This window comes from Rhipicephalus microplus, chromosome X (genome assembly GCF_043290135.1).
Source record: "Rhipicephalus microplus isolate Deutch F79 chromosome X, USDA_Rmic, whole genome shotgun sequence".
NCBI classification, from domain to species: Eukaryota; Metazoa; Arthropoda; class Arachnida; order Ixodida; family Ixodidae; genus Rhipicephalus; species Rhipicephalus microplus.
The window spans coordinates 39,338,170-39,355,125 of record NC_134710.1 but is presented as its reverse complement, the minus strand read 5'-3'; the positions used below and the strand labels follow the sequence as shown (position 1 = coordinate 39,355,125).

Genomic DNA, 16,956 nt, shown 5'->3' with positions numbered 1-16,956 from the left:
ATTATAAAAACTAAAAGCACAATAAAACCTCATGGCATCGAGAGAAAACGAGGTACCATCAAAGTGATCGCCATTTCGATTGAGGCGAAATGGTAGAGGCCTGTGTTTCGTGTGATCTCAGTGCACCTCGAAGAACACCAGATGGTCAAAACTGCCAGAGCTCTCCGCTATGGCGTGCCTCATAATCCCACCGAGGTTTTGGCTCGTGAAACTTCAAATAATAATAATAATAATAATAATAATAATAATAATAATAATAATAATAATAATAATAATAATAATAATAATAATAATAATAATAATAATAATAATAATAATAATAATAATAATAATAATAATAATAATAATAATAATAATAATAATAATAATAATAATAATAATAATAATAATACTAATAATAATAATAATAATAACAATAATAATAATAATAATAATAATAGTAATATTATTATTATCCTACTTCTTCATGACCATGATTGCACCTCCTGTAAGTGTACTCCTATTAAATATGTTAATTCTATAAAATATCTTGGTGTGTTTTCCGAAAGCGACCTGTCCTGGAATGATCATTTTGCTTACATTTGTGACAGACTACGAAAAATCTCGTGGTTAATCTTCAATATTAGATCGATTGCACCCACCAATATTAAAGTGACCATCATGCTTGCTCTTGCGTATAGTATCCTACGATATGGCATCACTTTATTTGCTTTCTGCTTTTCGCGATGGCAGCGTCGGGTTGACAATATTTTAAAAAGCAGGTTGAAATCTATTGTGCACAATCGTTTTTCAACAGACAATGTAAATTTATTTTCTCTACTTCACCTTACCGTCTTTTAAAGCGTCCTTTAATCAAACTGTTGTATTACGACATTTCTGAGGCTCTCAATTCAAAAAGAAATGCATTACCCCTCGTATATTTAGAAAAACTTCCCGCTTTTCTGTACCATTCGTCAAAACACGATATGGCAAAGCTAATAGAAAGGTCTACGTCCCTACTGTTTTTAATGACATTCCCGGCAGTGTTTTTTCGGCAACGACTAAGCGCAGTCTACGAAAGAGCCTAAGGTCTCTTTAATGCTGCATCAGTTGTTGCATTATGGGTAAAATCTGTTTAAAAATTTTCAATACTTATCTTCACATTTCTGCTGTTTGGGTAGTATTGCTTCCGCTAATTTGATTCTTGATTGTTATTGTGTTTAAAAGTTGCGTAAATGAGTTACATGTATTCTTTCTTTGATTGTTCACTTGAAAAGCTTTTCAATATGTATGTCATCTCTCGTTTGCCGATGTGCCGGGCCAAGTCCTCCAAGCCACCGTCTGGCTTTGACGGGCCTGTTATTTGTTTTGTACAACTCACGATGACAATAAAGATTATTATTATTATTATTATTATTATTATTAGGAAAGATGAAGGGTTACGATGTTCGGCACACGAACAAAAGTAAGGCGAAATTCGGCTCACGGGCAGAAAACGCAAATGTTGGAAGCTCTATTTGTTAACGGGCGTTATGCTAAAAGAGTAGACAGCATTAGAATTGGGGCCTCAAAAGTGTGCTGTCCCGAAAAACTGCTTGTACTGGCTTTGGGTCACGCGAGAGGTGTGGATTTCAGAACCCGCTCTAACGTTCAGGTCTTGCAGTTGCAGTGCTACGGGGGCTAGAAAAGTAAACTACTGGAATAACAGTTACGATAATACAGAAATTAGCCCTCTGTGCACGTACTATTTAAAATTGTTTTTTTAGGAGTTGCAGGAAGGAAGGACGAAGCATGTGAGCACCCAGGCAGGTTAACCAGGCTCATGTTCAGTAGGTTGATACGCTGGGGGAATGAGAAAGGGGAGTAAAATGAATATAGAGGAAGGGAAAGAAAAAAGAAATGAATAATAATTGCCCGGCAGCGGTGGTGTAGCGGTGGCGCTATGTGAAAGTCAAATGCGCTGTTATATAATGAGAAAAAAAAAGGCGCAGATTATGTCAGCCAAACGTCGGTAAGTTTTCGGGTGAGTTGCAGTTCTTTGAGCGCAGTTTATGGTAAGTCCTTGTCATATACCTCACTAGATACGTGCGCAGGAGCGCCTGTGGTGTACTGAGCATTACGTTATCAGGTTCTTTATCGAGTAAAACAATTTATTTAGTAAGCGCTCATGTAGTCTTCTTCTCGTATTTTGCCTTTTTGCGCTGCAATCTATATCAAGAATTAACTAACAAGCCCAAGAAAGCATTTTTGTTATGTAGTGCAATGAATTCGCTCCCCTATGGTGTATACAAATTCCAGAGAGTTGTAGTGAAACGAATTGACTGGTAGGGAGTAAGTCGGGACGAAATGAGACGTGGGGTGAAATGAGGTACTTTGGCCTGGCGGTCACCTATACCTAAAAGAAATAGGTTGTGGTAGTGTTCATCATCTCATCAAGTGCCGCCAATTGACCATTTCCTTTCATAAACAACTCCGTGATTGTTCTAAGGTTTCATACGGGAAAAATGCACTGTTGTCCCGCCACAAACTCTTTCACTATATATATATATATATATATATATATATATATATATATATATATATATAAATATATAAATACATATATATATATATATATATATATATATATATATATATATATATATATATATATATATATATATATATATATATATTTATATATATATGTATATATATATATCCTCTTTTTGTCCACTTTTCTTGCTTGACATTTGACATTTACATTATAACGAGATCTAATCACTTCTCTTATAGTTTTCTTGGCATTATTGTGTGTTAAAACTCATCAATATTGTGTCAAAAACAAAAAAAAACTTTCCCGAATTTATTAGCGAGTGTCTCGTACTGATAGACATGGCTCCTTTAGGTTGCAATACGAGGGATTATTAATCAGCTGCCACCAGCTCGTAATAAGTTCACGTGCTACGTGACGACAAACAGGCTCATGAAGAGTGTTCCACCCTTGCCGCCAAGGCTACTGGTGGCGCTGACTGCCACTCCACTTCTAATTCACACACACACACACACACACACACACACACACACACACACACACACACACACACACACACACACACACACACACACACACACACACACACACACACACACACACACACACACACACACACACACACACACACACACACACACACACACACATATATATATATATATATATATCGCTTCATCAGTGATGACTCATAACTTGACCGAATCCAGGAAGACCTTCAGGATATATATATATATATATAGGAAGAGAAGTAACACAACTTAGCGGTTGTCTTAATTTTATTACCAACGGTTGCGACCGGTGGACCGGTCTTCGTCAGGGTTTGCGAACAAGTGCGACGCTATGCGAACATGCGGCATCGACATGGTGGTGCAAGAAGGAAACGGGAGAGAGCGACAAATATATATCCCACGGCCGAAACGTCAATAAAATAACTTCGTACGTGCGTCTTCTTTCCTATACGATATATATATATATATATATATATATATATATATATATATATATATATATATATATATATATAAAGGGAAGGCACGGCACGACAGGTCCGGGTATTTTCTATATTGAATTAACTTGCAGATAGCACATAAGAAAAGGATCGTATTTACTAACGTTTCGGCCGGGGCACGGCCGAAACGTTAGTAAATACGATCCTTTTCTTATGTGCTATCTGCAAGTTAATTCAATATATATATATATATATATATATATATATATATATATATATATATATATATATATATATATATATATATATATATATATATATATATATATATATATATATATATATATATATAGATTCTTGTACTAATTCAGACTTTCAAAATTATTTACACCTGCTGATTCTTGGCCAATCCCCTTGAGTGTGGTGTAGGTATAATTATTTCTCGGGCCATCATTGATACGCTATAATGGCCTTGTAGTTATGGTGCCCAACTGCTTATGCGAAGGTCATGGGATTGATTTCCAGCCTAAACGGCCACATTTTCGATGAAAGCGAAAGCGCTTCAGGCTCGTGCGCTTTAATTTAGGTGCACTCTAAAGAATCCTTGATGGTCGAAATTTCCGGGACCCTTGACTACAGCTTTTCTTGTAATCATATAGTGGTTTTAAGACACTTAACCTCAACAATTTTTATATTAGTATCCTTCAATAATGACCATCATAATAACTTCATTGGCGCCACTGCTCAGTGTGCCCAAGCATCTTCGCCACAGGCGCGCAAGAAAATGGCAAAAAATTAAAAAAAACAGGCACTTTACATATGCGTCTTGAAATCAAAACGACGAGTTGCATATCTGACGAACAAACAAAGCAATTCATCGAGAGCACAAGGGGCGGTGCTTGGCCTGAAAGCAATGGTGGAGCTTTGCAGAGCAAGGCTCAGTTTGGTTTAAGTGCGAAGAGTTTAAAGAAGGATGTCGACTATTCCCGCAAAAACTGAAGTACATTTTTTTTACATCGTCTCCTTTACCCAATGCTCTTACTCGTTTTGTTTTGGAGGTTGAGACAATACGTGTATGGAAATTTGTATTTATTTTTCTCAAGTTTTTGAACTGCAAAAGCATGGTAATGTTTCAAGGAGTGTGGTGTGGGGACCTAATTGATAAGGGTCCTCAAAATGTTTGGAGCCTGTGTTCGAAAAGTCTCTAGTATAAAGTTTTAGGAAGGGTGGAAGCACTGAAAAGAATTCATAAGAAGTAGCTTGTTTTTCTTTCTTTTACTGTTTAAGTTGCGCTAAATGCTTCAAACTTCAAGCTGCATGGTTTTCTGTTAGACTGTAACATCAGCGATGTCGTCGACAAGGCTCTGTTGGTTTGACGCTGAGGACACAGCTTTACTAAAACTGAAATTGTGCACGATTTGCAGTGAGTTTCACTGAAATGCACTGCATACATTTCAAATGTGAAAATCATAACAATAATAATAAATAAGAACGCACCTTTAAGCAATCACCGGAGAAAAGGCCCCAGGTTCGAGCTGTGCAGTCGTGGGATCCCGTGACAACGATATCCTCGGGGTCAGAATCTGAGAGCCCATCGGATGGGACGAAGATCACCGGGAAGACGCTCTTCGTGTGACCCTAGAACGAAACACATTTGTGCTACAAACTGCGGGCAAGGTTTGAAACTTTCAATGTTCAGATCACATATTACTTTTTTTTTTCGAAATTTCAGTTTCCTTTCTGGTTTCGCGGAGCAAACTATTAATTACCAAAGAAAAAAGTTTAACCGCCCTAAAGACACATTTCGTGCACACAGGTATACAGAGATTGCTTTTGGCGCAAAGTGTAAAAAAGCTGAAGAATATAGTTTCCGTAATTGGTATAATGTATTAGCCAGGTAACCCTGTCGTCTAACAGTCAAAGTGCACGCATAAAACTGTTTTCATGCGCACCTCCAGAAATGGGAACTTCGTTTGTCAGTTGGGGCAATGCAGCTGCAGAACCGAGACTGACGACAACTACTTGTCTGTTCAGCTCTCTTTGTAGCAAGAGTGGCTCTTCACCGGAAAGTTTCATGATTAAGCTTCTCCACGGCTGCACCCGTAAGTACAACTGGACCAAGAGGAACGAAACAACACTTCTTGGTGGCGCACGTTGCGCCGTTATACACTCTGGCTCCGGATGGTGCCAGGCCCACTGTAGCGGTCCCTCGTTAACTGGGGTAGTATAGGGAACGAAATGAAAAAGCTAGTATGATTATTTATGTGTTTTCAGATGGAAGCAATAATAATAATAATAATAATAATAATAATAATAATAATAATGACCGGTGTCAACGTCATTGCTTTCAACTGCGTCAAAAATCTATAGCAATGTTATGTAATGCATGGAGTCTCATTGAGGGGGCCCTGGAACTCTTTTTCAAGTAGTCATGGAATGAATTCACTAAATGAGCTTATTAGGTACCTCACGAATCCAACGCTGCAAACATGTTTTTGGAATCTGTTCAGCACGAGTGGAGGGACAACGACTTGTGGAACACTGTAATTGCATTCTTTCTTCACTCGCCCCTATGGAAGCGCTGGGAGCTAAGCAGGGAGGAATGGCACGGAAAAGAAAATGTGCCACTCGCACCTCGTGACCTTGAGCACTTACTCTTATTTTCTGCTAATACGCGGCTTTTCAGTGCGGTGGCAAGCACACTCGTGGACAAGCCGTGACCTTCCGCGGCGGCCCCAGTAACGGCTGAGCGTGCCATGCTTAATTCAACCAATGGCTGATACAAAGTTTGCGACGCATAATTTTTTACCTTAAAGCGTCATTTATCGAGATAAAAAAAAGCAAGTTATAGGTGAGTTTGAGAGCCTATTATGAATTCCAGGCCACGTGTTACGCTACTATACTTGGCTCGCGTGTTCTAGGAAGCCTCGACTACCGATCGGCAGCGTTTTTTGATCATTCTCAAAAAGTGGGACCCTTTAAAGAACACTAAAGGAAACTAATAAGTCGACATCGATTGTTGGAATAGTGGTCCAGAAACCTTGTAGTGTTATCTTTGCGTCAAATAAGGACTTATTTTGCAATAAAATTCCGTTTTATTGGCCCGCATTGGATCAGCGCACTTAAATTACCCGCGTCATAACGCGGACCGACTCACGTCACTGTTGCCGTGCACAACATTGCCCGGATTTACTACGTGGTCGCCGACACTAGTAGACAGAACGGAAGCAGTGGGAGCCACAGCAGTAACAACGGCCATTGATAAATTTGCTGCTATTGACTCCGAGATAGCAGACGTGTTTTGGTTTAACTGGGCCCCGCTAGATGGCACGACAAGTGCAGTTTAACCACGTGAAAATTGAATTTTTGAACCACTCGTGCAAAATCTCCATAGTAACGTCCATCGGTTCTTTTTTTCATAAAGCAAACAGAAACGAACAAGCAGGATTTTTTTTCGTCTCTTGATGCTCGGAAGGTTCTTTATTTAGTGCAGCTAGAGCGATTACTAGCGATTAATCATAGGTGGTGCATCTGAAGTCATCGGTATCATTTTGAGATTGTGCTACTGCGGCGCATGTATTCGTGTGCGTTTACCTTAATTTCTCGGTAAGTAGGGCGCTGATTGATAATATTGTTGTTTTAGATGTCTTCATATATTGAGCTTTCCCTCTGACGTAGATTGTTTTTTGACATTGGTGTCCTTTTGACGCATGTAGCATTGCGTAGTAGGAGTGAAGGACCACGGCAGGCGTCAAGACATGTGAATTGCAGAATGAGTGAGGGGGTTTACAGACCTACCTTTTACAAGGCGCTAAGACATAAATAATTCTCAGCAGCAAAAGCATAAACAAAATGAGAATCTGTGTAGGATCGCGTGTGGCCTTTCGGACGCACAGTGAGTGCTTCGCAGATTCGAAAAAGGAATAATTCGTAGTCGGCACTTCGCAGCAGGGCTGGGTAGACACACTCTGAAAAGTATTCCGGAATAAAGATGTTGAAGTACCTGCGCTGCATGTTTAAAATGCAAATACTGATATATATTTGCCTTTGACGTAACGGGATATTTGTGAAATACTTTTGAAAAAATCCCGAAAAGTATTACGGAATACAGATATAGGAACACAGATATAAGAATACAAGTGTTACAATACTTCTTTGATTGTGGGATTACCATTACAGACAAAGAACGTCATACGCGCAGAATAATATTGTGATAATTCTTTCATGACATTGAAACTTGCAACTCAAGCATATTACTCGAATCACTCACGAACAGCAGTATTTATACGAAGTCGTGATGTTGACGAAGAGAGCAGACTTCACGTCGAAGATGAAACTTTATTTGGGCCTAACTTGTGTGCACGCAAAAGGAAAGTCAGAATACAGCAGGACGCTGGCACTGATAGCGGCAGACAGAGCGTCAGCCGTTGATCAACTGGCAAGCGGTGAAGCGCGTTGGCATTTACTCACGAGCCGTCAAATATTCTAGTGACTACGTAGCCCCCAGAACAATCTGTAATGCTCGCGAAGTGGGCGTAAATTTAACGAAATGATCTACTGCAGTCCTGAAGCTTCTCAAACACTGCAGGCGCGGTTTCCGCTGAAAGTTACTGACAGTAAAACGGGGCGATAACATGACCTGGAAAGTGGCAATAACAAGGAAAAGTACACATCTATTCTAGATGCAAAATATGAATGGTTGAGGTGGTTGCTGCGTTGGCTACACCTAAAGTGACACTTAAGTCAAATAACAATTCACGTCAGAGTGAAAGCTCTATGTATTACAACAACTAAAACGACAATAATATCAACAAGAGTGCCCTACTTACCGAGAAATTAAGGTAAATGCACAAGAACACATGCGCCGCCGTAAAACATACTCAAAATTATCCTGATGACATCAGACGGACCACCTACAAATAATCACTAGTAATCAATCTAGCTGCACTAAATAAAAACATTCCGTGCATCAAGAGACGCAAGAAAAAACTGCTCGTTCGTTTCTGCTCTCTTTATGGAAAAAGGAACCGCCGGACGTTACTAGAGGTTAAGGCGGGAGTTGTTCAAAAATTCAATTTTTGCGTAGTTACACTGGAATGGTGGTGCCATCTAGCTGGGTGCACCATCCTGTATCACCCAGATTGGAAGAAGGCCAACTACTTTGCTACAATCCGCGAAGCCATCGGGGCCTTCCTGTCCAGCTTCCCGGCCACTCGGCGCGTCCGCCTCAAGTTTTGACGTAAGGTGGTCGCAGTGGACGTCCAACCCCTCGCAGATCCTGCACATCTTCCCCAGGTCGCCGGGCCTGCGAGATCCACATCAGGGGGAAACTCCTCGTGGAGAACAATTGCGTGGGCACCACCTACGGCGTCGACGCAGCCCTCGACTCGGCTGACATCGCGGTCAACCTCGTTTCTGCTATCCCTGTCGTCTCCTGTGTCCGACGAGGCAGGTGCCTCACGACCACATTGCAGGGCACCACAGTACAGCCGGTCGTGTCCCTGCCCAAACTCCATAGGCCGGTCCACCCTCGACAGCCGCGGCCCCTTCGATGCGCTCGCTGCGGTCACTTCGTCCATGCCACGGCGACCTGCACGCATGACGAACACTGCCTCCGCTGTGGTGGTAGACATGCCAAGGGACCGTGCCCCCTCATCCGTGCGCTGCCTAAATTGCAACAGAAACCATTTGACGAGCGAGCCTTGCTGCCTCTCCTGGCAGCTCCAGCTGAAAGCCGCAGTCATTCTTGCCTCGTCAGACGGCCCTGTGACTCGCCGCCAAGCGCTGGAGTGCGCCCACATCCCTGTGAACAACACCGACAAGCGGGGATGTCGTCAAGGGACTATCTGTACGCGACCCTCCCGCCGATGGCGGTCGAACCACTTTGGAGACCACCCCTCACCCTTCCACGAGTGCACCTGCTGCCTCGCCAAGCACCAGCACGACCTCACCTCCTTTTTCCACCTCGTCAGCTTCATCTATCGATCCGAAGAACGCGGTGATAGCGGCCCTAGCCACCACTTTTCGCGCTGTGCACGTGATGTTGCCGGCTGACTCACCGGTGCGTGGACTTTGTGCTGCGGCCCTTGTTGCACACAATACCACCGTGCCGAGGATTTAGCCGGAGGAATCACGACCACATCGAGGCCATCAGGACTCTCACCCGTGAGTTCAACAGAACTCTATTTTTTTCTGTGCCGGGGCTACGCGCCCAGCAGGTGAGTGTTTAGTGCACTTCTGCATTATAAATCGCCTCTTCGGCTGATCATCTTCTTCTTCGGCGAATATTTCCCCCTGACTTTCTCTGCGGCTTTTCCGGATGGTTGCGGTTCTCATGGTGGTTTAGACGCGCGCTGTGAGTAGCGCAGCGATTGTGCATTACTTTTTTTTTCTCCTGTAGCATTTTTCAACCTGTTGAGGTGCCATCTTAAAGCTAGACAGTTACGGGTGGCACTCTTCTCTTCTTTTCCATTTTGTAACCATTTAGAGAGACCGCGTGCGATCGGTCGACGCTCTTCTGACGGTGATACGTGAGAACAACAACCACAAAAGACAGCGCTGTATATGGCCATATACTGCGCAAGGATCACGCCCAGAACGAACGGAGAAACCGTTCCATCCGATAAAATTGACTCAGGACGACTTGATTTGCATGAAAACAAACGCGCTTGGGCCATATAACTGAATTAGCCTGTTTTTCTTGGACCCGCCGCGGTGGCCCAGTGATTATGATACTCAAGTGCTGACCTGCAGGTCGCGGGATCAAATACCGGCTGCGGTGGCCCCATTTACTATGGAGACGAAAGTGATAAATGCCCGTGTGCTTAGATTTAAGTGCATGTTAAAGAATCACATGTGGTCGAAGTTTCCGGAAGCCTCCACTACAGCGTCCCTCAAATCATATCATTGTTTTGGGACGTTGAACCGAACAATTGTTAATATTTGTGCCTGGTTTAATGCACCCCCATACATGTAGATTGTGAAAATGGCGCCCTCTCCCCTACCGAGCTTAGCGCCCACCATCTAGCAGCCAATAAAGACCACAAAATTATTGTTGAAGTTATCGCGCACTTGAATTTCAACCTTCGAAAACAATGGTTCCCTAGCCTTCTCCTGCTACCGGTCCAGACAATATTATATGTGTGTTTGTGCGAAGAAAATAAAACACTTCACTTCACTCTCAGATGTGAATATTTCTGATAACAATTCTATGTCTCTCATGCGTTGAATCTGAATTTTCTGATCTCACCAGTGTGCTGTTTGCTCCCTCTCGTTCTTCATGACATCGCGTTCCGTTCTGACACAGAACATATATAAAAACATATAAACGTCATCATGAACTCCAGTAAATTGAAGTGGCGGAAAATGCACGTTCACCTTGTTGGTGATCAGAGCAGCGAAAACCAAGGCATTAATTCATTCACCTGCTAGGTACTTCAATGTTACCCAAGTGAGCCGAGCGAAAGTAAGGCAACCTTGAGATGGTCCTTAATTGAGCATCCCAGTTACGCGAAAGATGATAACTTCAGCTGTGATGACGACGGTCTCAAATGTGGAAACCCTGTTTTCTTAGCCATTCCTATATATTCCACCGCTAAACTTTCACTGCTCATGCCTTCCCTTTGACATATCCAAAGCTGAGCTCTTTGAACGCGGAATAACAAAGAGCTGTTGTTATGGTCTAAATGATTATGATACCCCTTAAAGGGACCTCAGGAGCTATCAAAATAAGCCGCCGGTTAAGACGGTTTAGAAAATAAACGCTCCCATTGTTTTCATGGTATGCAGCAAAGCGTACTCCTTATGTCGGAAGTAACAACTCTAAAGCTTATTCTTGTTTTCTGTTTCTTGTATTTGCTCCTTGATTGGACAGTGTACGCATATTAGCCAGGGGTAGTTCTGATATCACTCTTTGTGTGATGTATTTTTCACATCTTATAATCAATGAATTAAACGACGCAGAAACCAGACGGCCAAAGCTCTACCACAAAAAAGCTGTCCTAGAAGAACTCGTGGCATTGCGACATCCCGTTGTGTTTGTCTCGTGAGTGCACCGTAAGGAGAAAAGAAATGGCAGCTGCCGTGTGAGCTCTTCGTTCGGTCGCAGTGGTTCGTACGGTGTGCGTGGCAATACTCCAGTGTAAACAGTAGTGGATATCAAGTGCTGCAAATACCCCCTTGTTTTTATGACCAGTTGTTATTGGCATGGCTGGAGATATTTACCGACACGCGGGCAGTTTGGATGTCGTCACCTTATTGACTATACCGAAGCACCGATCTCCCTAGGCTATATATCTGTATATACGGAGAACGTATCGAGCAAATATTGTTGTTCCTTACTCGAAAGACGGTGATGCGGTCATCGACTTTGCGAGTTCGTGATCTGGAGTCGGCTCCCTCCGAGAATCCTGAGGACGTCGAAGTGTCGTCCCCTCCGGAGTCTTTCGGCACGTTGCTTGCCTGGCTGTCTGGCCGCTTCTTTGTGGCGCTGCTACGCGTACTGCTGCGGCCACTACTTGCAACTTGACGCAGCAGCCGTTGCTCTTCCATTTCCTGAAGAGAGAAACAAAATACCCGACTTCAGCAAATTGTATTGCTTTGAACGTATTTAAGCACGAGCAAATTTACAAGAGACCGTTATGTTTTAAAAAAAAGAACGCAATAGGATTTTGCTTCAGCAGCAAAACTTAAAACAAGCTCGCCTTTCGGATGTGCCACCCCTCAGGGTGCCGTATTGCCGCCTTTTCTCTAAAACCCTCCACTTGCTCCCTGGAAAGCTGGGCTATATCCCAGGTCTTAAACACGCCCTGTACCCTGACGACGTCGCACTTTGGGTCACATCGGGCTCTGAAGACTTGCAACGCGCAACCTACGTCGTCACTTCCGACATGCACACTGCCTGTCTCACTTGCTCGGCAGCCAAATCGGCTCTCCTTCCCACGCAGCCTGCCGACCGCCATCGCTAAAAAACACCTCCCCCTACCAGCACTGTCCATGTCAACTCCACTCCTGTGACCGTCGTTCCCCAACTACGCGTGCTTAGGCTACAGTCCAACAGCCATAACACACACACACCATCGACAAGCTCTCGCTATCGGTACAACAGACCACACGAATGCTCGCCAGTGTCTGTGCGCGCCGTGCGGGCATGCGAGAACATGATCTGTTTCGCCTGGTCGACGCCTTCGTTGTTTACCGCATCCCGTGCGCCCTTCTTTATACTCGTCTTCTCAAATCAGAACGCAACAAGATTGACATCCTCATTCATCGGGCATACAAGACTGCCCGCGGCCTTCCACCCAGCACGTCTACGGATTGTCTTCTACGCCTTGGTGTACACAACACCCTCGACGAGTTGATTGAGGCTATGCGTTGCGCTCAGCTGCAAAGCCCTTGTCGCCACATCCTTTCCTGCATCGGTCACGACTCTTCCTCCCATTTTCTGGATCTGGCCTCATTGCCCCATGCTGTCCAAACGGCCTTCTGCATCAAGCAGTTTCCAGGAATATGCTCGCGGGTCACCACGACGCTCGCCGCCAAGCCTGGGTGACCATTCTTCACGCCAAGTACGCTGACACATGGCCGTTGCCTACGTCTATGGGGCCCGTTACAACTAACTCAGGGACGCCTTCACAGTCATTTCCGTGTCGTCCGCGTCAGTGCTTTCTGGGCCTACAATCGTGGCCGGCACCATTCAAACCCCCTATACGCCGTCGAAGCGGAGGAGGTGACCATCGTTGGCTCCAGCCTCGGCCGACGCTCGCGTCATACTGAGCGACTGCAAAGGAGCCATCTCGAATTTCCGCGAGGTCTTGTCTCACTTACTCCTCCACCCGGTACAGCAGCAAGATGAGCAGCGCCATTTTGAACTGATCTGGGTCCCCACCCACTCGGGTCCCCCCGGTCATGAGAGAGCTCACAAACACGCTCGAAGATTCGTCAACCATATGGTGGGCCCCTCAGCGTCGGGCGCCCTGGCACCGTGGCCCCTGGTGACTTACCATGACATTATCCAGCACTATCGCCTCGAGCGATACACCTATCTACCCCCTCACGTCAGTCTTCCCATCTGGTCTGATGTCGCTTTGCGTCGCCTACAGACGTGCACCTTTCCGTGTCCTCTCGTCTTTTCCTACATCCGCCCAGTCATCTATCCATGCTGATGTTTATACGGTGGTATGGCTTCACTGAACCACATCCTCTGGTTATGCCCGGAAGATCGCCCGCCCACCGATCTCTTTTGCCAACCTCCCATCGAGGAACACAGGGATGTTATTCCATGCAGCGTCGACAGGAACATCTAAACGCGTATCCTGGAACGAGCGCAAGACGTAATTGAGAGGCATGGCTTGGCAACCTACTTGGCTTAGCCTCGCTCATCCTTACCCGCCGTGGTGGTATAGTGGCTAAGGTACTCGGCTGCTGATCCGCAGGTCACGGGATTGAATCCCGGCTGCGGCGGCTGCATTTCAGATGGAGGCGCAAATGTTTTAGGCCCATGTGCTCAGATTTGGGAGCACGTTAAAGAACCCCAGGTGGTCAAAATTTCCAGATCCCTCCACTACAGCGTCTCTCATAATCATATTGTTACGAGACTACATCACGCTGAAGAATCAAGACAGACAGCGAGAAAGACGACGTGATTCTGGGATGTGGGGTACGCTCTGGCTTGCCATCTCGACTTAGGCTTGGCGGAATATATCTTAGCTGTAACCTCGTTTCTCTGTGTACCCTCCCGTAACATTTTGGTGGAGGTGCAGGGTAGCAAAGCACGACGGAGCTTCGCAGCGGACGCCAAGTTGCCGCTTCTAACATGTCTACCGACAGGGATGCTGCGCCAACAGCCACGCCTCGCGCATCAACGGCGCCCACCTCACATGTGGCCAATGTGACCACTCCACCCCGTGATCCTGGCAACTTTTCGGGCACTGATGGCGAAGACGTCGAAGAGTGGCTTCAGCTCTACGAGCCGGTGAGTGAAAACTAAAGATTGGACCCAACCATGATGCTGGCAAACCTTACCTTTACTTGAAAGGGACGGCCAAGGCGTGGTTCAACAACAACGCGGAAGAGCTCACCAGCTGGGATGTCCGGAAGACGAAGTTGCGCGAGTTGTTCGGCTAATCTGCCGGGTGCAGGCAGACCGCTAAGAAAACTTGATAACCGTGTCCAGACATCCACGGAGTCTTACCTGGCATATATTCAAGATGTCTTGACCCTCTGCAGTAAAGCTGATAACACCATGGCCGAAGCCGACAAGGTTGCACACGTACTCAAGGGCATCGCTGATGATGCCTTTAGCCTTCTTGTATTTAAAGGCTGTTCGACAGTTCAAGACGTCATTAAGGAGTGCCGAAACTTCCAAGAGGCTAAAAGCCATCGCATTGCACACCACTTCACCCGTCTTCCTAACACCGCTGCAACATCAACTTGTGAGGATCTCCATTTTGAGACCCTGCCCAATCCACCCTCTGCTGACATTGCGAGGGTCGTTCGACGCGAAATCAAAGCGATGTCACCAATACCCTTGAGTGTCCTGACGGCGAACGATCCTCAGCCCACCATATCCCTCATACAGAGCGTTGTGCGCCAAGAATTGGCAAACGCGGGCCTTCACACGATTTGTTCTGTGCACCGACCCGATGTCCATCCGCCTACCTTGAACACACGTCAGCACTACCGGCGTCGTGCTCCACGTAACCGAGATCCAAACGCATGGAGGACGCCTGACGACAGGCCAATTTGCTTCCGTTGCGAACGAGTGGGACACATTTCGCGTCATTGCCGAAGCACGTGGATCTGGCCCTCGCGCACAAACCCTAACTTCACGAACTTCGACACATCAGCCCGCCCTTCTAGCCAAGAACAAACCCGCCGTGATGACTCAGCTCATTCCGACATGACCGCCACGACCAATGCCCAATACAGCCGCTCGCCTTCACCACGACGTAGATTCTCGCGGTCTCCTCCGCCACCCCGTTCCCCATCCCCGTCCTTCGCCCGACGGTTTCCTTCGGGAAACTAACTGGTGCAGCTCCTGGAGGTGACGATGCTGCTACGACTTGCCCTACAATTCCTATGTTGACCCTCCCGACCAACCAGAACTCGATTGAGCTAAAAGTGGATAGTTTACCTGTTAAAGCTTTAGTCTACACTGGCGCCGAAATTTCTGTTATGAGCTTGCAGGTTCGTGACTGCTTAAAGAAAGTCTTGACTCCAGCCCCTTCACGATGTGTTCGGGTTGCTGATGGCAGTGCAACTGCCGTCGTTGGTGTCTGCACAACACGCGTTACTATAGCCGGACATCAAACCTCCGTCCTCTTCAATGTTCTCACCAACTGCACCAATGATGTTATCTTCGGTATAGACATTTGTCCGCCCATTCGGCCCTCATTGACTGTTCAGCTAGCACGGTGCAACTTGACCAGCCCTGTACGCCTGATACGCCCAGTCTAGTCTCTGCTCTTCTGAACATGTCCGTTTGTCACTGCAAACAGTTACCTGCATTGCCGTAACAGCGTCGCCACCTGTACCTGATGGAGACTACGTGCTCACGCCCATTACATTCGTCCTTCTGCGTGCAGTGTTACTTTTCCGCACACTATTATTACATTACGAGAAAACCGTGCTTGCATCCCTTCGCTGAACTTTGCTCTGTGTCCGCAAGTGCTTCCGTGTGGAATAGCTTTCGCCACGCTGACACCCTCTGAGGATTGCGTCATCTCAGCTTCGTACCCCAATGATGTGCGTCGCCCCAACTGCATGCAAACTTGTTCTTCGACAGAGAGTCCATCTTCAAATGTGGAAAAAATGATCGAGGTGGACCATTTGCCGCATCAAAATGACGTGCTCCGTCACGTCCTGGAATTGTACTTTGACGTATTCGACTTCTGTGACCGTCCGCTAGGTCAATCGAGCATTGTGAAGCACCGCATTAACACTGGCGATGCATCTCCGGTACATCGACGGCCGTACCGCGTTTCTCCTGCGGAGCATCAGATCATTCAAAAGGAAGTCAAGAAGATGCTCGCCAAAGACATAGTTGAGCCATCTTCCAGTCGATGGGCTTCCCCTGTTGTTCTTGTAAAGAAAAAGGACTACAGTTGGTGATTCTGCGTCGACTACCGACATCTGAACCACGTCACTAAGAAAGACGTCTACCCGCTACCGCGCATTGACGACGCCCTGGATCGCCTTCATGGCGCCAAGTATTTTTCCTCCATCGACCTTCGCTCAGGGTACTGGCAAATTGCTGTCGACGACATGGACCGCGAGAAGACTGCTGTTGTGACCCCTGATGGTCTTTACCAGTTTAAGGTCATGCCGTTCGGATTATGCAATGCCCCAGCCACCTTCGAACGAATAATAGACACTCTCTTACACAAGTTCAAGTGGTCAATTTTCCTACGTTACCTCGACGACGTCATTGTGTTTTCCCCGACCTTTGAAACAAACCTCGACCGCCTTTCCTCCATTCTTTCTGTTTTTTCGT

General features: G+C 45.6%; 1 protein-coding gene across 1 annotated transcript in view; it reads right to left on the bottom strand.

Annotated features, from left to right (window-relative positions):
- The window catches only part of LOC119176619 (uncharacterized), a 62,255-nt gene that overhangs the window by 27,014 nt on the left and 18,285 nt on the right, over positions 1 to 16,956 (bottom strand). Inside the window, exons 2-3 of the mRNA XM_075881174.1 lie at positions 11,805 to 12,017; positions 4,962 to 5,102 (exon numbers count right to left, since the gene is read on the bottom strand). Coding sequence (XP_075737289.1) covers positions 4,962 to 5,102; positions 11,805 to 12,017 — 354 coding nt within the window. The remainder of the gene's footprint in view (positions 1 to 4,961; positions 5,103 to 11,804; positions 12,018 to 16,956) is intronic.